Source organism: Scatophagus argus, chromosome 7, assembly GCF_020382885.2.
Source record: "Scatophagus argus isolate fScaArg1 chromosome 7, fScaArg1.pri, whole genome shotgun sequence".
NCBI lineage: Eukaryota > Metazoa > Chordata > Actinopteri > Scatophagidae > Scatophagus > Scatophagus argus.
Genome location: NC_058499.1, coordinates 24,023,136 through 24,045,295, shown reverse-complemented (window position 1 = coordinate 24,045,295; position 22,160 = coordinate 24,023,136). Strand labels below are relative to the sequence as shown.

Below are 22,160 nucleotides of genomic sequence, written 5' to 3'. Positions count from 1 at the left end.
GATTTTCGTGACATTTTGATGACATTATGCACCCCAAACTATTTTTCTCTACTGACCATTTGCTGGGTGAACAGTCATATTTGCAGATGTGACTTCAGCTGAGTTTGAAACCACAGGAATCACACCTCAAGTTTCATCGCTGAAAGTTATTTCTTGGTGTGTGCGCATGCGCACGTGCGTCTGTGAGTGTGTGTCCGGTTGTGCATGCTGGCGTGCAACATGTGTGTGTTTGCACACCTCCTCTGCCTGCTGCTGAGGTGGCGGCGCCAGTGACAAGCCTTACACTCACACATCTACTTGCAAAGAACACACAAACAAATAAACAGTAAACAAAAGAGAAAACAGAAAGACAAGAGTGAAAAGGCGTAGAAGAAGACAGAGATTAGTGGTTATGTGTGGGGGGTGGGGGGGCAAAATGAGAAGCAGATGAGTATCTGTCAGCTACATGATGGAGGAGGGTGGACAGGAAGGAGCTCAAACGCACTCATGTGCAGGGCTTCATTCATTCTCAAACCATTTCCTGTATGAAAACAGCATCAATCTGTACCTACAAATACAGACATTCATGTTCCTCTCAGAATGAGCTGTAATTAATTATGAGAAATAAACTCATGGCATCCTCATCTGCACTTTGTGCTTTGCTGATGTTAGCATTTAACTCAAAGCGCAAAGTGCAAAGAAAATTCCTCAAAACTGCCGCGTACATTAACTGTAGTGAGCAGAAAATTTCCGAACATGGACACAGCTGGTTGATAATTGTGTACATATTTTACTGTACCTGTTAAGTGCTGCAGCTCCAAACCCAGAACAACATACAATACATACATGTACAACGTGCTGTAGATGTGCAGGACAGAACAGAATTTTCACTACTTTAAAGACAACTCTGGGATTAGTGGCCAACTTAAACTCATAAAGTGAATAAAGAATAAAATATGGTACATTCATATATTAAATACATTTATCCTAAAAATCTTTTTACCCATATCTGCTGAATTTAACAGCACAGCAGTTGTACAGTACAACTGCATGAAGAAGGTGAATGCTTCCAAAGAAATTAATGCCAGAGCCAGTCTGAATAGCATAATAGGTGCAAGATGTTCTGGTTTACAGACAATAGCAGACTGTTTTGACTGTTCAGATCCTCCCACAGCTATAGCACCAGTCCAGTCTATGGAGAGCACCACATAAATCAGTGTTTAAAGATGTCTACTATCCACGTCATCTGAGTGTCAGCAAAATAGTTCAAGTCTATCTAGTTGTCCTTTCCTGTTGTTTTTATGTAACGAAAGAGAGACACCTTTTAACTTCAGATTTTGTCTCCCAGGCATGTTTTCCATATATCTGGTCACATAATCACAGCCTGCATCCCGAAGAAAAATCAAAATGCTCTTGCGGATGACAGTGAACCATGATTCCTTCTCTGCTCTAAAATCATTTCTTATCTGACACCTCTGTTACCCTCTAATTTAGTCATCTGCTTTAAGCCCCCAGGATTCTCCTCTGTCACATGCATATCACCACTAAGTTTGTGTGTGCGCGTGTGTATGGGTGTGCGAGCACGTGTGTGTGTGAGTGCTTGTGCAGTGTGTGGTGTTATGTTTCCCTCTGAACGGAAGCTGTGCCACTAGTGCGTGACTTGTCAGTGACATCATCAAAGGAAGACCACTAATTGGTTCCCTCTGCTACTGCGGCTCTGCATCCAAGTGTGTGTGTGTGTGTGTGTATGTTTTACATCATCACACATGCACACAAACACACACATAAAGTACCATCATCGTCTCCTCCCACAGGGTTTCATATTTCCTGCTTCAGGGCTTAGATCAATGACCACACCCACACCCATAATGCACTGCAGCACACGCACAGACACACAGAGTCCTGTGTGTGTCCCAGTGCTTTATGTTATCGCCACGTCTTTGCGATAGAATAAATCGCTGAGGCTATCCTGTGTACAAGGTAGAGGCAACGAGAACATGCATGTGTGTGTGTGAGGTAAAAGACAAACACAAGAGACACAAAGCAAACTGTGTCGAGAGAGAGTGGGATCATTCTGATGTGAAATCCAGCGTGTGTGTGTCAATTCCATTTCTCTTCCAGTAACAGTCTGCTGAACTGGACTGAAGTATGCAGCACCACTCACCTGGGCGTTCACATTTCTATGATTGTCCTTTCAAGCATAAAAAATATCAGTGGACATTTTTCCTTTTCCCCTCCTCTTTGTTACAACAAAGACAGACTAGATAATTAAAGTACTGTGCGTACAATAAAAGCAGTCATTTGTAGTGACAAGCTCACAGAATTATCCCCTGACTTTGCATTTCCCCTTTAGATATTCAGACAGTTTAACAGACTTTCAGCTCCTTGTTTTGCTATTTTGACCCCCAACTTTACCGCTGCCATCATGTGCGTTGTTCCGAGCTTCAGCAGGCAGAATTAAGTTCTGACAAATCCACTGAACTCTACTTATCCAGCAAACAGCAGGCAGGGTCTGGTGGAGACCAAAACAAAGCTAAAAGGAGAGACCTAATATTGGACTTTGGCAGTTTGCCAGACACTGGACTTCAAATGAATGACAATGTTTCTTTGAGTTTGCTGGATGAACAATGGGCTAACACATTAGCCACTGCAACTTTTAAAATTACAACATTTTAGCTCTTCCAGCTTGACCGGCTGCCTGTGAGTGGCCAGAAAAATGGATTAATTGAAAAAAACAGAAGACTCTGTTAACTTCTCTCTCTCTCCCTCTCTGGTTTTGTAACTCTATCTGCAGCCTTGTGTGTGGATTTGCATGATATTTCCTTTCCTATGAAAACCATAGGAACAAACAGTGGTTTGAAAGGAGAGGACTTTGCATAGCAATGATGCACATTCTGTGTCTCCTGGCAGTTAGCGACTCAGACGAGACGGGGGCCAACTCGCTCAACTCACAATGGAAATACAAACTGCCGGTGAACCAGAGAACAATTACTTTGCGATAGAAAACACATGACCAGACCAAGTTTTCTTTTTAGTGTTTTAAATATGAAACAACAGAGCTGAAAAACCAAAACATTTTCCAGGGTGGGAGCACGGGAGCATCACACCGTAAATCAGGACAATGCTCATCCTTAATATTGTGACACCACCTTAAAATAAAGCTCTAGCACAACACCAGTGTCGTGTCCCCTGAAAAGCCAGCATCTGACTGCTGCAGCGGAAGGCAAAACTGGAAAGACATCCTTCTCAAGAAGCTGTGCAAGCAGCAGCAAAAAACTGCAGAGGTTTTTTTGGTTTTTATGGTGGAAAAGAGCTATCCACGTAGTGGAAAGTGACGGATTTTCTGTGCTGCTGAACTACTGCGATCACACAATTAATGCACGGCCAGAATTTAACTTGAAGGCATGTGTTTTGTATCGTATTGATTATTAATGATTAATTCAATATTGATTGTTAACACACTCAACTGTTTGTTAAGGAAGATGCATGAAATGCAACCCAACAGCATATGCAACAAAATATTTGAAAACAGTCTTGATGACCTGGCTGTCTTTAAGGGTCACGTGATGTGTGTGTGTGCGTGGACCGTGTTGTTTTGCATTCATTATAATTACAGGGTGGGAAAGCTGAAGAAGAGAGAGTGTCCTTGAGTGACCTAACAGTGGAGAGTACCATATCATTATCCTTACTTTGCTTTAGCAGGTGCTGAGTGTGTGTGTGTGTGTGCATGTGGTGTGTGTGTGTGTGTTTCTTTGTGTCAGACAAATGGTCAGTGGATGTTGTATTCAGTGAGGGATTAGGCACGAAGGCCAGTAACGTGTTTTATCTCCACCTGCTGCTGTCTCACCTGACACACACACACACACACACACACACAAACTCTCTGATTACAGCCTTAGTTCCTTTCTCTTTGTCTCTTTCCCTCCCTGTCTCCCTTTTGTCCCTACCAACATCATTTTCATGCTTGAACTCTTCTGTATTTCAGCTGTCGAAAATAGTCTTAATTTAAAATACAGACAAGGCGAAAAGTTCTGTAGAACTGCAGATACCTTGACTCCCTCTCTGTCTGTCCTCTCTCATCTCCTTGATTTCTTTATTGTACTTTCTCTTTTTATTCCAGCTCTCAGAAATGACAGCCTGTTTGTGCTGGTGTTGTGATGTGTGTTTTGTATAGTCATGTGTGTGTCAGTGTGTTGTGGAGAGGGAGCTTGAATCAGGAGTGAGTCATATGATATGATCTTGAGTGTCATAGTGACCTGTCAGTCATTTGGTATGTGTATCACATGTTTTTTTTATTATTAAAAATATATATTTAACTTTTTCTTCAGACTTCTCAATTTTCTTATTTGAGAGGGGGGTGATGTTGAGTGAAGAAAGAAAGAAAGAACGGCTAAAAGAAATTAAAGGGAGACAGTATGAGCTGTCTGTGACTGGCTACTGACTCAGACACACACATGCTTATTGGGTGAATAACAGATGTACACACAGATTTCTAGACATTCACTAGAGCTGATCTTTAATCTAAATGGTCCAATCTAGATACACACTCACACAAACACACACACACACACACACACACATCCGCTCAGATGCTCTGATATGTCATTGATGTAACATTCTTGTGGATAATAACATAATTACTACAGTAAATCAGTTGGTGACTCCAGCTTAGACAGTTCACACACACACACACACACACACACACATACACACACACACAGAAGTGTGTGTCTTTGTGTTGTTTACTTCAATGTGTTTGTGTGTGTGTTCGCATGTACGTGTGTGGGAGACAGAGTGCCACATTTCACGAGACTGAAAACAGAGATGCTTATTGTGTTCACACACCTCGTGGGGGCTGGTTATTGTGTGTGTGTGTGTGTGTGCGTACAGCAGTGGGTAGTTGTGCTGACTAGATGGTTGGCACCAGGCTGAATGAGAGGCACTATGCCATCACATCCCTCTACATCTGCGTCACACACTGTCTGCCAACGCTCTCTCTCTCACACACACACACGCACACACACACACACAGACTGTGTAGGAAGCACTTACAGTAGCTCAGAGAGATTTAGATCAAAGAAATTGGACTGCTGCAGGCTGGCTGCATCGGTGTGTTCTCAGGTCTTTGGTCAGCAGTGGTTTTGGGGTACAATGCAAGGAAACATCAAGGAAGAACTTTCAAAGAAACCTGCTTGTTTTCAGAAACATGAAAAGCTTCATCTACAGAGGAGTTTTCAAAGGACTTTGTCATATCAAGGTTGAATTAGAAACCTTGCAATATAAAACCCAAATCACCTCACCTGTGATGTTTTGCAATATTGGAATGGAAACTCATGTGATGCAGATGACTGTCAACAAAAATGTGATCTAAATGTCCAGGGCCAGAATCACAGGACAAAGTGATGTAAGACTCCACATTGCATGCCTGACTGCCAAAGAACATAACATAGGTGTCTTAGTAAAGAACACATATAAAAACATTTTCTATTTTTATAAAGAAGTTTGACAATGCATAATGATATTTTAGAAAATTACCATATTAGCACAGCAGTTTATATTTACTGCTAATGCTACTACTACTAATGTTTCTTCAGAAGTCCTCTCAGAATACACAATGGCCGCTAATCCCAGAGTACTCCTCATGTGTAGTGCAGGCAGGTAGATGCAAATCAGTACACCAACACAGCACAGCTCTTCCCACATGGTCTCTGAGACCTAAAGTAAGATGCTGCTTGACTGGACTTGGTCTCAGGCTTAGAGCAAGTCTGAATTTCTGCTGCATTTCACCCTGCTTCCTTTTCTTACTCACAGTGTGCTGCAGTGTGTGAGAGTTCTTCTGTATACACGTGTGTGTTAGCAACTGGATGTGGGGGTTGACATGGTTCCCTCTCAGAGGAAGTTTGTGGTTGGGCCGTTTCTACATATTTTCCCCTCTCTCTCTCTTTCTCTTTCACTCTCTCTCTCTCTCTCTCTCTCTCTCTCTCTCTCTCTCTCACATGCACACACACACACATGCACACACACACTCATTTTCCCTGTCAAGCCAAATGAAGCTTTCTTTTAAAAGCACCGTGCACTGCCACAGATGTGGAAGCCATCTCTCTCTTTCTCACATTACCTCCGCCCCCCATAACACACGTGTGCGCGTGCGCACACACACACACACACACACACACATACACAGAAAGAAAGAAACATTCACTCGAAAATAAACACAAAAACCCACAGTCTCTTGGAGTGCGGTCTCCCCTCCAACCCCGGTGCAGTGTGGGTAGCTGTGGTAAAAGAGGTCCCTGTGAGAGGCTGTCCAAAAATAGCCTGAGTAAAAATGCAGGAACGTGGAGCTTGCCCACTGTCACACAGAAAAATCCACTTATCTGTGTGTTTGTGTCAGGAGGGACTGTTTTATTTTGTTAATTTATTTCTAAATACTTGTTTACGCAGATAAAAATACCACCTAAAATCTTTTTTTACCCTGGGAAAGCAGACTGTCTCCAGCTGACTGTTGTCTCGTCCTCATGAAAATCACTGTCACGGGAAAGAGGGGGACAACGAAACAAAAAAGAAAGAGTTAATTAGCTTATTCTTTATCTTTTTTTAATCACTTTTTTTCCCCACATTTTCACATTTTGATCCAAACAATGAGCTGAAACATGCTCTGAGTGCCGTGATGGTTCTATGTGTGTCAGTATGAGTGACTCCAATCTGATCCATTGTCAATAAACACAGTTATATTGTGTTTATTCACAGTTTCTTTAAATAAATCAAGTCATGTTTGGGAAAACAATACAACATACTACTGCACACTACTGGTCAGGGAGAACACAAGAGATAACAAGGTAAATATTGGACTCTTAAGGCCGCAGTACAGACCTTTGGTTACAAAGCAAAAGTAATATGCTGCCACAAGCTGTTTGATGGATGTGTATTTTGGAATTGTTAAAAGTCAGACCTGTTACTCTAATAGCTTAGTGTCAAATGCCATTACCTGGGCCAACTCACTGCGTGTTGTCAGGGAAAGATCATCTTGTCCCTCAACAGGATGTATTTATTAAGCTGAGTTTAGTTCCCACTGCAGCAACTTGGATTTACCTACAGCAGCTAAGACAGGCTGCCAAATCTAACCAGAGAGATGGTTCTGTGATCCTACACATCTACACATCTCCTCACCTCAGAACACACACACATTACAGGTCCCCTGGTACAGAGCCATAGCCATGCAATATAACCAAGTCTGACCCTCCTGTAACAGTCTAACGTGTGGCTGCTTAGTGTGCATGAAGAGAAAAGGGTTAACAGAAGACAAGTAACCACCCTCACACTGTTTGCAGTACATGTATATATATATTTACCCTGTTCTGACTCTGACACATAAAGACTAAGTAGACACCACACAAGGTCAATGGAGACAATGATTTGTAGACAGCCAAATGGCCAATGTTGTTTTGTGCTTTTTTTGTTAATATCAGTCTTACCTGAAGATGCATGAGACATGACAGGACGTGAACTTTATTTTCAGTAGGTAAATAAATACAACACAAGCTTAGAGTTGTGCAGATCGAGTTCTTCATCCCAGGGTAAAAGACCACAAAGATGTATTTTAGCTGCCAGGGGTTGAATAAAGCCATTGAATAAGTCACAGACCCTGGGCAATGGCCATGAAAAATAACACCCAAGAGAAACTAAGAGAAGAAAGTGTTTTTACAGCCATGATATATATGATATTTATTTTGGATCACTTTTTAATACATTTAATACTTTCCACTAAAACAGGACTGACATGCAGCACACATAAGCATACGCAGACAAATGCACACACACACACACACAGCTCATTTGATCGCGCATATGCATACACATTTAAATGCACGTCAAAGTGTGTGTGTGTGTGTGATTTACTGGTCCAACTCTTGTACTGGAGAGGTTTTGACGTAGTTGGTGGTTTTTCCTCTTTCTCAGCAGTAATGGCGGGGGGCAACAGGGGGGTGGTGTAGGACATCTCCCAAACACAGAGCTTTTTATTCTTCAGAGAAGCAGCTGACTTTTTCTGACTTAAGAATTGCAATATTAGCTGCTGCTCGTTCATCAGACTAAGTTACAAATGGCCAATACTTTTTCCAGCTGCACGAGAAAAAGAGAATGGCACCACATCTCAGTCTTTCTGTCTTTTTTCTTGTGAATTTAGTTGAACACATTGAGATTTATTGAAGAAGAATACATCAGGGACATCAGAGCATTTCAAACAGCACCAGCAGAGGAACTTGACAGAATCGTTCATAGACAGGGCACATGCTCAGTGAAATACTGAACTTATGCTAAGTTTCAAATGTGTTGTTGTGCTGAAAACATAGTACAGTGCTGCAGTGATGTTGTTGGCATTAATATCTCTCCCTCCCTCTCTTTCTTTCTCTCTCTGCTGCCAGGTCTATTTAAAGGCTCCTATGATCTTGAACGGAGTGTGTGTAATCTGGAGAGGCTGGATCGACCTACAGCGGCTGGACGGGATGGGATACCTGGAGTATGATGACGAGAGGGCGCAGGTAACACGACGCATGCGTCACACGGTACACGGTAATGTGTATGTATGTGTGCATGTGGACACACAGGAAAACGGTCCACATCCTCCTCTTGTCTCACTTCTTGTCCTCCTGAAATAACGGGGAACTCATCAGTTTCACATATGGTATTCATGGGAAGTAATGCAAGTTGGATAAAGCCTTGAATGGCTCTACATGTAGCTGTGCAAAGTCTAATAGATTGCCTCAAGTCATATCTCAGCATTGGTTGGGTCTGAAGATTACAGGTCTGACAATGAAAATGAAATGAGGTGTGGAAAACATGAGCTAAACAGATCTGCTCCTCATGTTCTAGCTGAGGCTACATTAGCTGCTACTAGTTTAAAAATATTCAGTTGCGTCGTGGGTAATGTAGGCATTTGGCAAGAGAGAAGAATGCATGCATTAAATATGATATCTCCATTTCTGCTGGTCTGTAAATTGTATTTTCATCATTATAGCCATATGAAGATGCACAATAAGAAATAAAAAGAAATTCTTTTTATATACATCATGCTTTCACACTCATGGGCCCCCATGGGAACATGGGCCCTCCGCTCACATCATTTGGCCAATCAGATGAAGCCTAAGTTAGCCGTCCCAGTAACCCCTTGATTAATTGACATCAATTTGGTGCCGACTGTGAGGTCAGCTAACCCAATAGATAGGACCTCTTAATCATGCAAAAGCAAACTGAGCGCACTCTCTGTATCTGCCCTTATGTGTTTGTGTGTGTGCAGCATGAGGATGCCTTGGCCCAGGCAGCTTTTGAAGAGGCACGACGCAGGACCAGAGACTTTGAAGACAGAGACCGATCACACAGAGAGGATCTAGAGGTGAGAGGGCTGTATAATGGTGTTGTTTATAGACAACTGATGCTGGTCTGCCTTCTAAAAGACACATGGGCTGTTACTTCTGCACTAGGACAAATCTGCTTCCTATCTGAGCCTCACAAAGCCTACCTAAATGTCATCATTTCTGATTTTGTTACAAGATTCTAGTCTGAACATGTATTGGGAGTCATTTGGTCCAGTCAGTCTGTGAATTATGAGTTCTGCCTGTGGTTTACAGATAAACAATATTGGGACTTTCCATGCATTTTTCAAAAATGTTGCACCTTTGACCACAGCCGTTTTCATTGATGGGCGTGGTCCGAAGTGAGCTCCATTGCACCTGTAAGCACACCCAGCACTGATGGCTCAGTGGCCACACCCTGAGTACATTTCTACATCACTGGAGGACAGCAAACACAAGATTTTCAGCTGCTTTTTAGCTATTTTGCAGGAGCTGATTTCATTAAATTTCTAGATCAGACGTCAGTAAGCAAAGTGAAACCTCAAGTTTGTGGGCTGGCTTTGCAAGGCTAGACATGACTGACCCCACTGGAAATTTGTAAGAAGTGTTTATGCATTCAGAAATTCATAGTTCATCAAAACAGCATGCTAACAGTACAGTTTGCATTGCTCCGCTCTAAAATGAGAAATATGAACCTGTAGATACTTTGTTACAGAGATAAAAGATTTATAATTCTGCATGTGTGCTAAATTACTTATTGGTAAGTCGGTGCTGATTGGTGTTTAGAGGAGATTAAACACCACTTTATTGAAGCCACAGTCAAATTTCCAGTAGGACTTTCTTTGCTTAGCGCTTGGGGTGGCTTAGGGTTGTGTGATGTGTGGTTGTGTGCTTTAATTATTTTTTTTTATTCAAATAGTAATTTTACAGTTTAATCATAGGTTTAGTGCATGATCAGTTAGACGATAAATCTAATCTGAGAATTGATTTGATTTGATATTATTGATCTATTGAATGACTGATTCAGTTTTGTCAGGTGTCCCGAAAGCCTCAGAAGGGAAAGTAGTTTATTTACTTTGTGCTGCACTTCACAGAAAAATAAATCTGATGATCCAAAATAACATCAATTCCAATTCTAGTAATGTAAATTGTTTGAAAACTTGCTCTTAAATTGTGTTTTATTTGTCAAATTATCATCATGTACAAATTTGTGTTGCCACAATGTCTTCATGTACGTAAATTCAGATGGACAAATTTATACGCTGTCGGTTTGTATTCTGAAATCGTCCCAAATGGATTTAATGACTAGAGACAAACTCACTTTCCCAGCAAGGCTTTGGGGAGATCAATGGCATCCTTTCTAAGTTGATGCCCTACGAATGAACCCCAAATTGTTTATTTTTTAGGACCCTGTGGTTTCTAAAATCTGGGACTGATGACACACAGACAGACAGCCAGCAGAAAAGAACAGGGTCTGTGTCCTTCATTTCTCACCATCTATCACACTGTCATGCACTAAACCACCCTGTGTGTGTGTGTGTGTGTGTGTGTGTGTGTGTGTGTGCGTGTGTGTGTGCATGCTTGTGTGTGTGTGTGGGGGTGTATGTGTCCATGTGTGTCCTCCTCTTTAATTTATGTATGTGCATTCTTGTGTTTGTCCACTGTTTTGTGTGTGTGTGTGTGTCTGTGACCACAGGCTTTTTTTTATTATTATTATTAATGTCACGTATGCATGTGTTGTTTAGTGTGTATGTTGTCTTCAGTATGCATGCACTTCTACTAAATTTTATGACTGTGATATCTGCTCATGCTTGTTTCATGCTTGTGTGGCGTGAGAGACAGAAACAGCAAGATGTAACCATTTCATGGAAGGTTTGCACAGTGACGCTCACACACGACCACACACACACACACACACACACACACAAGACCCACCACAGCTTCGTAGCACGTGCTCCTGCAGAAATTATAGCGAAGGGAAAGGCAGGAACTCTGCACATGGAGAGAAGAAAGAAAAGCACTTATTGAGGGTTGTCTTTCATCTGACTGATCTCATGCTTCTTCCCCGAGGCTCTTGAGAAAAAGAAAACCTTGTGTCTCCTTCTGAGGAGTGTCAGAACCCATGCGCCCTGTAAGAAAGCATTAGATTTAGCACTGAGAATAATTTCAGTTCAGTTTTTCATCAGAAAATTTAAGCTGTTATGTTATATCCTAGTTCCATACATCACAGCCGGTTCTTAGTGAATACCCACAGTTAAAAAGTCCTGTTGAGGTGTTTACATGAAGGTTAAGTTCAATATTTTGGGAATATTTGGGATATTTGTTTGGGATATTTATTTGTTTCCTCAATGAGAATTAGATGAGAAAGCAGATATTATAACATCTGTCTGTCTTATGTGAAGCTTGATCCTTTAAGCTAGTGATATCAGTCTTCTTATTCAACTCTCTTTAAGAAAGCAAATAAAGATATAATAAGGAGCACCTTCCCCGTTAAATGAGAGGAAGAAAATAAAGAGAGAGAGAAAAAATAAAAAACAACAACAACAAAAATACTACTGGCTGTGAGTATCACTGCCTGCCATCATGAATCCAAATGTTTTGTATTCAACTAGCTTTGTAAATTACCAAACGAAATGTGTCTCACTGTTTGTGAATGGCTGCTTTAAAGGAACAAATAAGCTATACTGTGGGCCAGCTATGGGCTTCTTCACATCCAGTTCCTGACTATTTCAATGAATGCACAGAATCAAAACACAGAAGAAAATGCACTAAATGCTTTTCCTGTGGTGTGAGCACATCTTTGTGGATAGACTATGTGTTAAATATCAAGCAGTGTAAGTTTAAATCCCATGTAACATTTCTCAGGAAATTCCTCTTATGTTGCGTCAGACATATTGTGCAGGTCCATTCCTACGAAGATGAGTGTGCATGTTTGTACCGTCATTTACCGGGAACAACAAATAGCATGATTGCTAACAAATGAATGTGCTCCACTTTAGCCTGTTTATTTGGCTGTTATTCAAAATTTCATTCATAATATTTGTGCCGTGTCCCGTAAGACCACAGCGTGAGGAAAAACCACAGCGGAGTGTCTTTCTGGAAAGATGCTTTGAAGGACTGAGTTCGTGTTAGCACTTGTGCTTTTCTATGTGCAGTGGAGCAGTGACTTCCACAGAGCGTTGGTAGTGAACACAGCAAGAGCCTAATGTCGGATGTGTGGGGATTTAGATGGAGTTAATATTTGAAGAAAGGCCGATTATAATTTGCAGCACTCGGTGGCTTCCTGCAGATCTGCTCTGAGCTCTTTCTTTGGGTGTGACTCTTGAGCGCTGCTAAAAAGCTGCACAGTTTTGGCCTCTGCATTTCTGTGGTCTGAACTCCACCTCTCTTTCTGACTCTTTTATTGCTTTCTTGTTGGCTGATAATCTTGCTATCTTTCTGTCTATGCTGCATGCGATTCAAAGGAGTGGTTAATTTAGTTCATTTTATCTGTCAAATGGAAAAGAAAAACAGAAGTCACTTAGTTTGTATTGCTTGTATTTGCTGCATAGTGGTAAGGTTAGGTGAAATTAACTGCTCAAATATTACTCTGCCATCAAAATGCACCGTTTAGAAAAGAACTTTTCTTTATATCACTTTTCTCATCTGGAGTGCATACAAGGCCGTGACATGATATTCATCATCTTTCAACGTTTTGAACATTTTCATACCAAAATCTCAATCTAAGAAAACATTACTTCAGCTGTAAACGGACTACATTTATGTAGCATCCTTTCTAGTCTTACCAAAGCGTTTTACAAAGCATTCACACGCGCCCAGAAAAACCCAGAAAAAGGAAGGTTTTATAGGTTGCCAGTAGCTGTAGATGAAACCACCACATTTACATTTACTTCTGTGATGAACTACAATACAATCAATAAAGATTAGATTTAAAGAAGAACATAAAAACTCTGTTTGGAAAACAGTGTCACTCCAGCTTCAGATCCATTTCTTTTATTGGACTGAGTAAGTTTCAGGACAGTAAAACTCAGCAGAAAAACACTGACGTCTGTTGTTCACTGCTGCTCTCCCGGAATACAAAGTCATTGACCCCTCAATACCTGAAGCCTTGTCATGTTGGCAGATACAACGTTTTCATCCAAAAAGAGCGATGTTCCAGGCCTTCAAGGTCAGAAGGTATCTGTCAGGATGATGGATGGAGAAGCAAGAGATCAAGAAGAAATGTGCCTTTTAACCACACACACACACACACACACACACACACACACACACGAGAGAAAAAAAGACTTAAGGGGAAATGACATTTTCTTGTATTCATTTAACTCCAACCTTAACCACTGCCTCATAAACCAGCTGTTCAGTCCAGTTGCACCAGCTGTCCCAAAGTAACTGATCTTGAATCTGAAATGTGTCCCCAAAAGAAGCCTATGTCCTACACACACACACACACGCACACACACACACACACGCACACACACACACTTCTCAGAGTGTTCAGCAGAAAGAGATTTGGTGGTGAATGATGAGCTGGCAGTGAAAGCATTAATATATCATTAGTATTGATCGCCATCAGACCCCCTCATTTGACTTACACACACACACACACGCACACACACACACACTCAGAGACGCATTCAGCTACTGAACAGGCAAATATGCACACAAACTCGCACATACAGCACATCTGCTCTGACTTCATCACCACACACACACACACACACACACACACTCATCTCCTGTATTGAGTTGTGGTTAAGCAGCCTATAGTGGCCCAGCAGGCTTCCATCTGTGTGTGGATCAATACAGAAAGCTCTCCTGCCCTTATGATTAGCAAAGAGCACTCCCTTCTACAAAGACAAATACCACACGACTGTGATGCTGCAGCAATGCTAAGCGAAAACACGACGTATTTGGTCACAGCTTTGAGCAGCTTCGTTTTTACCTCGGATTCTCATGTCTGTTTTCACGTTCACATTTCCACAGGCTGGCTTTTACAGAATTTTTTTTGTGGGTTATATAACTGAAATTGTAAATTGTAAACAGATAACTGAGTGTTTGCTTATAGGAAGAAGTTCAATAAGTTGGAAGTCTTCTGGTTTTCATTTTTCTCTGGCTGTGATTTATACGGCAGACTCTGCTGAGCTATTACAGGAGGAAAGTAAAGTGAAACATAAGCTGAATAGATCTTTCTCACAGCAGACATTTCGACTTGTCAAACACAAGTGCAACTAATGACATGATAAAATGCTGCATGTCTTTGCAGTAACTGCTGGAGGGAACCGTTAACAGTACTAATTCCACTTGTGACAAGTCGGTTCACTTTGATTCATTTGGGAGGCAAAGAAAGCAAGGTTGTCACATTAGCAAGATCCATTCAGATGTGAAGTACAAACAAACAAATTTGACAGGGGGAAAAAAAAGAAAAACTGCAGACACTCATTAAACACACAGTAGGTAGCTTCTGCTGTTAGCGGTCTCACAGTACAAACAAAAGGAAAGACGTACGTAGCGTGGGATCATGGGAGTTGTTGTCTTCAGCTTTGCTTTCTGTCTCTCCTGGAAGTTACAGCGACAGGCGACCAAATGAAACACACAGTTAGCCTGAATGAAAGCACAGGTTCCTCTGGGTTTGAACACTGATGATCCTGTTGTTTTTAGACATTTTCATATGGAAATGTTGTATATTATGTCTATAAGCAATTCTGTTGTCAAATACAGTAGTATAGTAGAATTGTAAAAAGAGTAGAAAAGGTTTGGGAACCACTTCGTCATATCAAATGGAAACAGTTTTGACAGTTCTGCAGAATCTGATATTATATGGCCAGCAGAATCAAACTGTAAACACGCTGTCCTGAGCAGACACCTACACCTTTCACGCTGATATCTCTGTTGGAAAATCATTTATTTAGCTTCTGACTTATTTTACTGGACTGACTAAGTTGCAGTAGTGATGAAGTTATTTCATCATTCTTGGGTTTAAACAGAATTTGTTTTTGAAGATAAATTAAGTTTGTTAGAATTATTATATATAATTACAGTGATGTTTAGAGTGATATCCTCTGTTATCCTCTTCTGTCGTTAGAGAAACCACTTTAAAGTATTCTACAATAAAAGCCCGGACTTGAACTCCTCCCTTCACTCATCAGTCCTAACAGACATTTCACTGGGCTGGTAATAATCCTGCAATCAAACTATCCTAATGAGATATCAGTACCCTTTCAAACTGAACGTTATTCACTCACTCTCTTTGTAGTTCTGCTTCGCGAGCCTCTGAGGGAAACGTCTGGCTCTTTAGATGCTAAATTCTTCACTCTGTTCATCAGCCGGTCGCTAACATTTTCTGTGTGCTGTCTGGTGCTGGGCGGTTAGTGTTAGTGTCCTTTGGGTCTCACTGAAGTGAGAGAAACTGGAGGTTTGAATGATAATTTTCTCTGAGATCATCACCCCTTTCATGCACAAGCAGTCATGAGATTCATTGTTTATATGAGTATATTGATTCTAGCAGCTTTGGCAACTAAAACATTTGATTAATGTTCAGGATAGGTTGTTATTATCATTTTATGAACGGTCACCGCCGAGTTACACATGTCCTATGCCCATCCAGCTCTGCCTCGATCGCCGTACTTGTACTTTTTCCCCTCTGTGAATTGACATCACGTGACTTCTTGCACTGGCACTGAACATTGGATGTAAAAATGCTGCAGAATGAACTTAAAATATCATGAGTCATTCTGGTTGACAGTATTTGATAGCAGCTGTTTTGATAAAGCAGCAGAAAGCTTTCCAGACGGGGCAGACAGAAACTGGAGTCAGTCTGGCTGTAAGGAGTCAAAATGGTAGTATGACATACTGTATGTGTGTGCATGTGACTGTGTGTATGTTGCTATTATGGTGAGTCATTGAGATGACACAAACTACATTCCTGTTGAACTAAGCAACCCCTTTACTATCTCTGTCTGCATTTCTGTCTGCTCTGCTCTCTGCTTCACCTCTCGCCACACTTTGTCACCTACCTCTCCTATCTCCCCGCTGACCCCCACCCCCCCACGCTCTCCTCTCCCCCCTCCCAATTTCTCTCAGCTAACACTTAAGTGTAAACATATAACCACAAGTATTTTTTACAGAAGGAGCAAGTCAAGCCACAGGCTCACTCACTCACACACACACACATACGCTACACCCAGTCATGGAATATATTTAAAAATCTTGTCATGCTGATGGCTTCCCATGATGACCTAATGATCTACGTGGTGTGTATGTGTGTGTTTATCTGTGTCAGGCAGTCTGCAAGTCTGCCTGTCTGCCTGCCTGTCTGTCCGTCTGTCTGTCTGTCTGCCTGCCAGCCACTTTGACTAAAATATCAACATCAGTAAAGTGTGTGAAGAGCAGGACCTGGCCTTGTTGTGATGGAGTTCTCTGGCTCCCTCTAGTGATAGTTTTCAGAACTTTTTGTTAGTCTGTATATGTAGTCTGTATTGTACCATCTGTGGGACCAACAAAAAATGTGCAGCTTGGAGTTGCAGGATGGGTTTTTGAACTGCTAGGAACTAAACCGATCTAACATTAATCAACCTGGCCAGGCGTACTTCACCTCACTCTTACTGATGTTGAGAATGGTGAAACTTGTCATATACATATCAAGTGTAACCAATGCTTCACGATGCTTGAAAAACTGTACTTAATTTGTCTTAAATTCTCTTTCCCCTCTGGTCCCTTTCTTGCTATCTTCCATGTGTCTTTCTTCCTGTCTCCTCTCCACACCCCACCCCACTTCCACCCCTCCATCCCTCCATCCCTCTCTCTCCCCCAGTCCAGACGACAGCAGGACCCCAGCCCTGGCTCAAACATGGCCAACGCTGACGTGGAACACAAGATGCGCTGAGGAGGATAAGGAAGTAGTGGAAGGAGGAAGAGGAGAAAAGCAGGGCTGGCTGTCTATTCACTTTCAATACAATCAGCTGGACAGAAAAAAAGTCAACTGAAAATGCAAGTGTAGACCAATTGTTCATGAGTATTTCCTAACAGGTTTGATATGATTGCTTTCACGCACCAAACATTTTTGAGATATGTAAATACAGAATACAATAAACTTCCTGAATTGATTGAATTGAACGTGAAGCAAGCCCTGGAAAAGAGGGATTGAAATGCATGAGGACACAGCAGACCTGGACAAAAAATAGTTGAATATATTTAAATACAGCTGAACGTGAGAAGTTCATTTAGCATTATACTGAAAATGTGAATCCAGAGTTGAAGTTGATTTTGTCAAATGGGTGTTTCAATATCAAGTCATTCAAAAACTTTAACATTTTTTGTCCAGGTCTTTAAGGATTCGATGGATTGGGGGTTATTTCAAGTACCAAAAGTATATTTTCTGTCAATACAAGAAGGGTTAAAGATGTCATCAAGGAGAGGAGGAAGATGCACAGAAGATAGAAGGAGAAGACAGAGGAGAGATTTGGTTGGCTCAGGGCTTATTGGTCAGGGTTACTTGTAGAACATGCATCAAATGTGAGAAGATTAACAGTTTGTGAGAAAAAAAAAAAGAAAAGAGTCCGCATTGTTCAGTATTGTGCAACACCTCACTTTTGTGAACATGCCCTTGTTAACCCCCACTATGCCCAGTTCACTTCCTGAAACCTGCTGTTTTCTCAGACCAAAGTTCACTTTGCTGGAAAGGGATGGGGGAGGGAGGGAAAAGCAGAAGGGGAAACTGAGTTACATTTAAAAAGTGGACAGGTGGGACTAGAGCGTACAAGGAGAATTGTATCAGGTTGTAGGATTTGCTGTTATGTGATATTCATGATCTCTTTAAAACATCACTACGGTGAGGTGCCCTGACTATAGAATCACAGGTTATGTAGCAACAACCTCGAGGCAGGACACTTAACAAGGAGACTGCCACAAACTCTGCTATCTTTGGCTCTGAAGGTGGAATGGGGGGGTGGGGGGGGATTCAAATGTCCTTTGTCTTCTGAGGGGTTTTGCACTATGTGATACAATCAGTCTTGTTCCCCACATAGATTTTTTTATATGCATACGCAAACACAAGTCTACCTACCAGTATGTTCTTCATTGTCCCCCATACTGTATAGCACTCTCTTTACAGTGCTTTGATAAGGAATAACTGGGTGATTCAAGTCTGATTCTTCATGAACTCAAATTCAGATGGCCAACAAAGCAAAAAAGCATTGTTTTTTTCCATAACCAGGATATGTTGTGCCCTAATGAGACACAAATGTCTCTTTGCAGAGGGTCACATACCACTCTGATGTGACTGCCAGTTACAAATGAATCCCAACATTGCGCAGGAAAGTGGTAATCTTTCATTTTGACCCTTTTAGAATCTGTGCTCCACCTCCGAACCGAGAATTAAGTTCATTGCTTTTTTGGAGCCACGGCGTCTGTCCAGTGAAAGCAGAAAAACTGGCTGGAGAAACAAACCATTTCAAAAGCCACTGGATCATCTGAAAAAATGTATCAATGCTAAGCTGAAACAGGGCTTTTTATTTAGTTTATGAAAACTTGACATTTCGCTGAACAGTAATGATAGAAAATATAACATGCCAGCACAAGACACGAGCTCACAAACTCATACACAAGCTGCATGTGTCACATATGATCCCTGTCATTTCTACTAGAGAAACATTGGATCGCAATCATGAGTTTATCAAGTTTATCAGTTTAGATCACAGACTCAAGTGTAGTTAGAATCCATCTATTGATCGATCAGTCACCCAGATATTCCTCATCGTCAAAGGGCTGTAAATGCTTAAATGCAGTCTAAGTACTATTTTCTGTCCTGTTACAGCACTAGTGTAATGTGTAATGAAATGGTATTTTGTTATCGTTTTGTTTGTGTGAAAGTCATGATGTTTACTTTTTATATTCTCAGCTCTGTACTTGTATTCATTTTTGTTGATCCTTCAGCTTTGTTATGAACTAGTAGTAGCAGCAGTAGGCTATTTTATGTAAAGTTGAGTTGAAAATCACAAAATGTCTCCAGAAATTTGGGAGTTTTGAGGACTTTTGTTGCTTTGGTTTTTCAGTGTTTTATGTGTTCTTTTTTATTTTATTTTATTTTTTTTAAAGGAAATCCACTTCCTGGGTTAAACACATTGAATGTGGATTGATTCAAGTCCTATTATTAGGTGATATAAATGTTTTTATATTGTGCAACTAGAAGCTCATTTCATTTCCTAGTGTGTTTTACATTTAGTGCACTCAACGGTTTTATTATCATTATTATAACCAAGAAAAATGTTTTGTTTATTCATGCTTTTCTTTTTCTTAGTCTGACTTATTAAGAACTTTGATGAGCTGTACATGACCTAAAAAATGGTGATTTTTTTTTTGTTTTTTTTATCCATTGATAGCCACGTGTTTGTAACATTTTACAAGAACTTTTGAAATGTTATTTCTAAAAACAATAGCTGAAATTGAAATAAAAAAAAAAAAGTGAAATGAAAGCTCGAGCGACATGATAAACTTGGTGATAGGACCCCAGCCTGAACGGCTGCAGAGAAGTGACTGCTTTTGAAAAGACATCAAGATGCAAAAGAATGAAAGGAGACTTTTGAAGCTGTAACAGTAACAAATTTGTTGTGCCAAGGCCAAATCGAGAAGCTCATAGTACAACAATCAGAATTTGGGATAAATATTTTCAGTTTTCTCAGGAGTACTGATCCTGCCAAGACAGCTGGCCTTGTGACTGTGCTTAGTCAGTTCAAGAATGTGGAAAACACGCTTTCTGTCCTTCGGTGTGATAATTGGTGGATTTTTGTGACTGAGTTTGACATTGCTGTGCTGAGACACAGTAGTTAAATGGCATTAAAGACTTTGATGAAGTGATGAAGTCTTTGATGAAGGTGAAGTGGGTGGAGTGACAGAGGAAGACATTATAAATGAGTGTTAGGTCAGCATTAGCAATCAGGTCATGTTGGTGAAAGCTGTCATAGATTTACATGTGCAGGTGGCTGTTATGTTGCCGCAAAAGCTGAATAATTCTTCACTTGCTAGTGTTTGTGAGGTTAAAGGACGGCAGCAGTGCTGAGCAGGAAGTTATAGCTTTGAGACAGTGTAGGTGGTGGTGCAGGTTACATTTTGAAAATGAGATCAGTGGGTTACACTGGGTATGAATGGTATATGAGAGGTGAGATGTAGGTGGCCAGTCAGACACAGTTTGGGATCATGCAGCCTGGGGTGCTCAGGATTTCTCCCCTGTCAAGAATTAATTGGTTATAGCTACACAGCTAGACATTGGCAAGTCAAGCATTTTCCCACATAAAATAACATCCGGTAGGGGTGGTCTCATCAAATTTGCCATGTCTGGTGAAACTGGCTGAACCTTTGATCAACCTTGAAAATATGGATTTAAACAGTGTGCTCAGGTTAAGTAACATCACTGAGGAATTGATTGTTGATTATGTTGTACGGCCGTGTCCCTGCTACCCCCACCCACCCAGAGCATCATCACACCGTGATTAAATGGTAAACATATTAGTTGATACTCCATCTTTCAATTTTCTTAATGCAGGCATTAAGGCAAAAGAAAAAAAAAACCCACAAACGTTTTCTTTCTTTCTAGCGAACCTGTTTATCTTTGTATTTGTTTAAGTTATTTATACTTTGGTTTTATTTAGAGATCTAAAGAAGGACTGTGTGATATTTAGTGGCTTGCACACTCTTCCCACGTTACTCCTTCGCGCGTGTGTGGTCTGTCTTTCCCTCTGTTTCAGGGTTGAGCTTGTCCCCTCAGAGGACTCTGGAATATGAGATAATCAGTTCAAAATTTTGAATGTTTTTCTTAATAAACATTTACGAATTCTTGCATTTGTTTCTGTTCTTTGCACTTTACAGTAATTGAAGAACTTACACAGGCGCACCAACTACACCAAGGTTTTCACCACCTGTCTGGTGACTGTGCTCTCACTTACCAAATTGTGTTGTTTCTTTTGTTCACAGCTTAGACTTTTGTTATCGTTATTATGATGTAGAGTATGGTGACATCCTGATACTGGCAGAATTGGTGAAAACACCTGTATGGTTATACAGGGCCATTAAAGGCCCTTTTGTTTTTTTTACAGCAGACATTCTGACTTGTCACAGAAGGAAAAGCAAAGTTATTAAGAAGCCATGGCACTGTGACAGTGAGCCTGCATAAACAAATCCAGGACCCTGAAACCGATCACTCATTTTATATATTTACACCTGAGCTTTTGACATGTCAAATTTTCAATGGCCTCTATGCAATTATTTGTTTCATAATTTTCCACACCACAATTGAACACATGGTTCCGGGGTGGTGACAGAAATATCAGAAACAGATATCTCAACACTGGAAACAAAACTGTCTGCACGGCTTTAAAATGCTGGAGATGTGTGGAGGAAAAAAAAAAAATTACTGGTGTGTAGAAACAAATTTTTCACAGAAGAAAATCTACATCATCATTGGATATAGAGCACAAAGAAGAGAGAGGAAAGACAGGACAGTTTTCATTTGTTTGTGTTCTGATGCTGGGACTTTATTTAAATGTCATATACAACACTTATGGCATATCAGAACAGGATACAATCATGAAATATGTCAGACACAGGCCAGACCTAGCCCTAAACACACAGAGTAAACATATCATATATAATTAACATATTGTGTAAAATAAAAATACCAAAAGCCTAATTTAGGATAAATATAGTACTAAGTCTTGCTGTTTAAAATACAGCTTGAATAAAATACAATACAGTCATTCACAATGACATTGAAGTAAAAGTGCCTTAAGGAATGGAGCTGAATTGTGAAATTCTGATTTATGAATATGAAACTTCTCCAAT

At 40.7% G+C, this 22,160-nt stretch overlaps 1 protein-coding gene across 4 annotated transcripts in view; it reads left to right on the top strand.

Moving 5' to 3' along the window:
* The window catches only part of cbfb (core-binding factor subunit beta), a 33,265-nt gene extending 12,106 nt beyond the window's left edge, over window positions 1-21,159 (top strand). Inside the window, exons 4-7 of one of the 4 annotated variants that reach the window (XM_046395127.1) lie at window positions 8,403-8,519; window positions 9,275-9,370; window positions 10,736-10,801; window positions 17,145-21,159. In XM_046395127.1, coding sequence (XP_046251083.1) covers window positions 8,403-8,519; window positions 9,275-9,370; window positions 10,736-10,765 — 243 coding nt within the window. In that variant the 3' untranslated portion in view covers window positions 10,766-10,801; window positions 17,145-21,159. Of the gene's footprint in view, window positions 1-8,402; window positions 8,520-9,274; window positions 9,371-10,735; window positions 10,802-17,139 lie in introns of all 4 variants that reach the window. The other 3 variants (XM_046395126.1, XM_046395124.1, XM_046395125.1) reach the window with 3 other exon arrangements.
* Window positions 21,160-22,160: the final 1,001 nt, after the last annotated feature.